Here is a 6,282-nt window from a genome sequence, read left to right as displayed (position 1 = left end):
TGTGGAGATTTACATTTACTTGGCGTTTGCATGCCATTTACTTAAATCTGTGTCCCGAAACTTGGAACGTAAGCTAACCGGGTAGGCACAGGCTCCGGAGCCGTGCAGCGAGGTGGGGAGCGAAAACAGGTCCCGCCGGATCTTGCTCCTTTGATATTCATCCGAGGCAGAGTAGTGTAGCAGTTGAAGTGCATCTTGGACTTTGGATTCAAACAGTCCCAGCTCAGCTCCTTGTTTGCTGTGTGTCTTTGGCCAAATTACTAATCGTTTCTAAAAGTTGTTTCCTCATCCTTAAAATGGGGAACTGAAAGTAATGATGCCTACAAAGCCTTTCATGAGCATGGATCTACCACATGGTAAGCACGTCGATTTAAATATTGATCAGAGCCATACCGTAGCTACCTTTTGACTCACTTCTCTGTGGCTGGAAATGTTCCTAAATTAATCAGGAGAACTTAGTGACTAAGAGGATATAATAGTATATAACCCTGGCACTGGAATCAACTCTGTCTGTGATCTTGGACAAGTTACTTCTGTTTGCTTGCTCTTACCTGGGGCAATACCTGTCTCATCCAGTTACTATGAGGAAGGAATGAGTTCACACCCATGAAGCGTTAGAACCTTACCTGGCACACAGTTAAGTACTCAATAAATGCTAACTATTGTTATCTTGGCTTCCCATTTAGGGTTAAAACACTTGTGGTTATTCTGCCTTCTATCCCAGTGATAGACTTCTGTGTTTATTTGTCTCCTGTGTATTTTGTAGGTTTGAGAACCAATATTTATAGACATCAACAAAAAGACAGGTATCAGATTGGGTGTATTTATCTGGGGAATAAAGACTTTCAGTCTCCCCCCCACACACACACATAAAATTAGTAAAAACAAAGCCATAAATAGAATACTTGCTTTTATTTCTAAAGTGTTAGTGGTGAAAACCAGAAGGAAGAAAAAAAAGTTGATGAAGTTCACTTTATTTACATGTATTAGTATTTCTAAAAGGCATGGCAGTATCAGTGAGGAAGAGGGCCGTGTGTGGGAAAACTGCCAGTTCAATCAAGAGAGGCAAAGAAAGTGACATGTAATTACAATGTACATAATAAAAGAATGATCAGGGGTTGTGCTGTGGCATAGTAGTGACACAACTTTTCACATGGAAAAGCCCTGGGTTACCATGTCCAGAAATGCCAGGTGTGTGTGTATGAATGCCCAAATGCCTGAGAGGAGAACAGCGAAGGGATTGTACCATGGCCATTGCTCCTGAAAGATGCTTCCTTTCTTCCTATTTCCGTCTCAATCCTGCAAGTGCACATGCTCTATGGCAAAACTATTAAAGATAATAATAAAATAAAAGGAAGGAAAAGGAAAAAGACGGGGCTGGCAGGTAGCGTGGTGGTTGAAGTGTTGGACTCCCACATGGCTGACGATGGTTCAAGTCCCAGACCTGGCAGCGTGCTTTCTCACTTTCCTTCTCTCTATCTTTTGCTGGTCAAATAAATAAATAAATAAAATAAAAATGCAAACCATTAAGGAGAATGGAGGAGAAGGGAGTGTGGTGTGGCCAACCACCCTGGGGGCATGATTTCTTACTTTCCCTCTTTTCTCTCTGGCCAGCGCATGTACTCTATGGCAAAAACTTAAAAAAAAAAAGGAATATTGTAAGCAATGTACATATTAGACTTTTCGGTATATCTTATTTGTCCTGGAAATGTCATGTTTCTAGAGTTTTCTGTATGTCTCACTCAATCAATATAGTCCTTCAAATGCTGGAAGGCAGGGACTGGATGGTGCTCTTAAAACTAATTCTGTATAGAGATGCATACAGATAGATGACAAATGAAGCCTCACGTGGTGGTGAGCTGTGCTAGTGCTCCCCAAGGATTAAATACTAAACCTCAGAAACCGGAGCAGCCATCCTTTTATCAACAGACCTCCAGGGGCCTCAGCCCCATCTCCTGCTGCTGCCGGTATGGGAGTCTTCTAAACCCTAGCCTTTCCCCTGAACAACTTGACTGTTTTGTAAGTCAGTGTAAACAGTTTGGTTCCCAGCTGGGACTGTCCGCCCTAAATAAGCATACTGGCCCTTTCTCCTACCTCCTTGGAGACTTCAGTAGGGTCATATACAAATAAAGTGCCAATCTCACAGTCAGGACATTTTTCCACTTCAGGTGTGCCTCTGCTATAGCGGTTACTGCTTCTCTCTTGACCAGACTGTTAAGTCCCTAGAAGTCTGGCACACTCCACAGACAGGATCAGTTTCCTGGGGAGATGTGGGTCAGCAATAGAGAGAAAAGGCTCAAGCTGGATTTTGCCAGATGAATGTGGGAGGTGCATTTCAAGCAGATCATAGAAGGCCTTGTACAGTTAGGTGCCCGAATTTCCCTATCCTTCCAATACCATTCGAGTATCACTTCAGCAGTGGTCTGAACGTCAAAGTAGAATGCCTTCTAGGAGACATATTAAGAGAGAGACTCAGGCTAGCATGTGGCATGGTAGTTAGGGTGCTGAATTCCACAATCACTCCCCAGTGGGATGGCCATGACGCAATCCCTTCTTCATTCTTCTCCTTTCTCCTCCTGGGATTTTTGGGCACACATATACACACACCTGGTGTAATTTTTTTTTCTTTTAAATAATAATTTTTTTTGTTAAAGATTTATTTATTCATTCATTCATTCAGTTTAATTTGACCAGAGAGAGACACAGAGAGAGGAGAGAGGAAAGTGAGAAAGCAAGCCAACGGGTCCAGGACTTGAACCGTGGTCGGCCATATGGGAGTGTCCAGCGCCCCAACCAACACGCCACCTGCTGGTCCCTTAAATAATTATTTTATTTAATGTTATTTATTTATTTGAACAGAGAGGGATTGAGTGAGAGAGAGAGGAAGCAAGCTGCCAGGTCCAGGACTCGAACCATGGTTAGCCATGTGGAAGTCCATTGCCCTTAACCACTACACAACCTGCCAGTACCCCCCCAAGCATGATTTTCAAAGCACTGGGCCCAGGACTTGAACTGTAGTCGTCCATGTGGGAGTCCAGTGATGTAACCACTGCCGGCACCACATATTACTATTTTTTTAATTTGACCAGAGAGACAGAAAGACAGGAAGGGAACGTGAGAAGGGACTAGTAGGTGGTGTGGTGGTTGAGGCACTGGACACTCCCACATGGCTGACCATGGTTCGAGTCCCAGACCTAGTGCCTTGCTTTCTTTCTCTCTCTTGTCAAATTAAAATGTGTGTCTCTCTGGTCAAATTAAAATAAATGAATGAATGAATAAATAAAATAAATAATTAAAAACAAACAAAGAGAAAGTGGGAAAACAAGCCACTGGGTCCAGGACTTGAACTGTGTGGTTGGCCATGTAGGAGTCCAGTGCCTTAACTACTTGCTGGCCTCTGAAGGTTACTCTTTTTAAGGAAGAATAACAGGATTAGAGTATAGAAAAATGATTTTCAAATATAAACATGTATTTCCAGCTTCCTAACAGACATATTTGGAAAAAACTTCAATCTTCATCATGTGCCCTCTTCTAAGTCATCATTGAATCCTGCCCATTCTGCTCTCTGCTCAATATTCTTTCTTTAAAAAAAAATCTCTTTTCAGGGACCAGCAGATGGTGTAATGATTACATCACTGGACTCCCACATAGTTGATTGTGGTTCAAGTCCCAGACCAGGCAACTTAAATTCACACCGGGCGCATGTGTATGCATGCCTGAGCCGAAGATCCTGAGAGGAGAATGGAGAAGGGATTGCGGTGCGGCCATCCTTCCTGAGGGGTGATGTCTCGCTTTCTGTCTTTCTGGCGCATGTACACAACCTATAGCAAAAACCTGACTTTAAAAAAAATCTTTTTTGGGGGCGGTAGGTGACATGGTGGTTATGAAGGTGCCAGATTCCCACATGGCCAACCATGGTTCGAGTTCTGGACCTGGTGGCTTGCTTTCTCACTTTCTTTCTTACTCTGTCCCTCTCAGGTCAAATTTAAATAAATAAATATATAAATAAGTAAAGTTGAATAATTATTGAAAAAAAAACTTTTTTCTCCTCATTGTTTCTCTAGTACCTAATACTAGCACTCAATGGTTGGCACAAGGCAGGTACTCAAAAAATGCTTGCTGGATGACTGAACTACTGGTGATTCATCAGCCCTAAAAACAAGCAAAGATGGAAGCATGTTTGCTTATGTCTGTGTGTTTATCAAAGGACTTCAGAATTACTTTTTCTTCTTCTTTTTATGCCAAAGTACATGTAATTGTATGAGAGAGAGGAGAAGAGAGAGAAAGCACCCTACAGTGGGGCCTAGTCATGATACAATCCTTTTTCCTCCAGTTCTCTATCCCATCAGGATCCTGGGCACATGCCCCCTTACCTGACATTATTCTCAAACTACCAGGGCAGGAGTCAAACCCTGCTTGGCCACATGGGATCCAGCTTCCTCTGCACGGTGCTTAACAGCTACATTATGGGGCCAGCTCCAGACTTATTTTGTTGTACTTTCACAAATATTTTCACAGAAAGCAAATGATAAAACTTGAATCTGGGACTTGACCCTAAATTCATGCCATTTTCACTATATATATGTAATTTAAATTTTGTCAGAGGGTATGTGCACTCATTGGAGAAGAATCGAGAGAGAGAGAAAGCAAGAAATCACCTCCTCTCCACCCGTCACACCATGGCGCACTGTCACCTCCACCATGGCGCGCACTGTCCCGCCATGATCGCTCTCCATTTTTTCCTCCTTTTGGGACTTTGGGCATGCACACTTATGGACTCAGCATGTTTTTCAAGCCACAGGGTCTAGGACTCAAACTGTGCGGTTGGACATGTAGGATCCAGCCGCCTTAACTATGAGGACACAGGCTAGGCCTTCACTATATTTTTATACTTTATATCCTTTCTCTTTACTTGGAGTTTCGTATCTTCCTCCCTCTTGCTCAGATCCTTGTTCACATCAAGTACTAGACTGTAAACACTAGACATAGCTCTAAAATGTAAGTCCTTTCTAAGAGCATTTGCTTATTAACCAGTAATGTATCTGAACTGAGGAGCAGAGTCTATGTCCCTTGGTATCATAAAAAGAATTACAATGACGTAATTAAAGCTTTTTGAACCCAGGACAGAATCAATAACCTTGCCTAAGTAGAAAATAGTGTGCTGGGTTGAAGCAACACCGTGTCAAATAAAGAATGCACAAATAGTCAGAATCATACTTTATTCAACAATCTGAAAATCTGTTCTTTTAGCTTTAAGTCTTGGAAAATAAGTGGTAGGTAAAAGATCTATCACTATTCCTGAATGTGTGTGTTTATGTGTCTCTATGTAGACAAGTGTGTGTCTGGAGATACTTTTGCTTTTCATAGTCATTATAGTCCCATTATACTTAATATAAAAAAGCTTACTCTTCTAACAATGCTAAAACTTGAATGAAATATTCCGAGTCTAACATTCTCTACTCCTAAGTCTCTGCTCTCTCCCTCCCTCCCATAAGGCTGCTCCTCAGCCCCCATTAATGCCAACTCTTTAGAGACCATCAGCATTCATACTGAGAATTGAGAAAGGAATGTTTGCTTTTATATCCCTCTGACTTATTCCCTGGGGTTGAGGAACTGCCCTAGGGAGGTGTGTGTTGGGGTGGGGGTGGGGGGGTTGTCTTGGCGGTTTCTCTTCAGAGCTGTGCATTTTGACTTGCAGATACCTGGGGAAAGTAAATATGATTGCATTAGATGCCGACCTTCCTCCCCAGCAACCACTAAAGAGGAGCAAAAACTCAATTTACTTCTATCAAATTATAGTTCATGTACTAGCACTGGTTTCTATTGAGGGAGGTGATATGAAACTGATTGTTAAAATTATGCAAGGGCTGGTTACAGACACTGTTGATTATATCACTTGATATCTCTTTATGAAGATTTACAGAATAAATTTTTCATCTTAGTAGCAGGAACCTATTCTCAGAGAACTGGGCAAGATGATCAGGTTTTTGTCTTCTTGGATGTTTAAAAGTCTGGAGCCAAGGGAACCAGCAGTTAGCGTAATGGCTATGTCGCTGGACTCCCACGTAGTCGACCGCGGTTCACGTCCTGGACCCGGTGGCTTAAAACTCACGCCGGGCGCGTGTGCGTGCGTGCCCAAGATCCTGACAGGAGAATGGAGGAGAAGGGATTGCGGCGTGACCATCCCCCCTGGGGGGTGATTTCTCGCTTTCTGTCTCTATGTCTCTCTCTGTCTGTCTGGCGAGCGCACGCGCCCTACAGTGAAAATCTCTCCAAAAAAAA

At 42.7% G+C, this 6,282-nt stretch overlaps 1 protein-coding gene across 2 annotated transcripts in view; it reads right to left on the bottom strand.

Annotated features, from left to right (window-relative positions):
- Window positions 1–5,202: 5,202 nt before the first annotated feature.
- The window catches only part of BIN2 (bridging integrator 2), a 28,825-nt gene continuing 27,745 nt past the window's right edge, over window positions 5,203–6,282 (bottom strand). For both annotated transcript variants that reach the window (XM_027768155.1, XM_014584097.2), the window contains one exon: window positions 5,203–5,702. In XM_027768155.1, the coding sequence (XP_027623956.1) occupies window positions 5,673–5,702 (30 nt within the window). In that variant the 3' untranslated portion in view covers window positions 5,203–5,672. The remainder of the gene's footprint in view (window positions 5,703–6,282) is intronic.

The sequence above is a fragment of the Tupaia chinensis genome, unplaced genomic scaffold (genome assembly GCF_000334495.1).
Source record: "Tupaia chinensis unplaced genomic scaffold, TupChi_1.0 Scaffold145652_1, whole genome shotgun sequence".
Lineage (NCBI taxonomy): Eukaryota > Metazoa > Chordata > Mammalia > Scandentia > Tupaiidae > Tupaia > Tupaia belangeri.
This window is presented reverse-complemented; position numbering and strand designations above follow the sequence as displayed.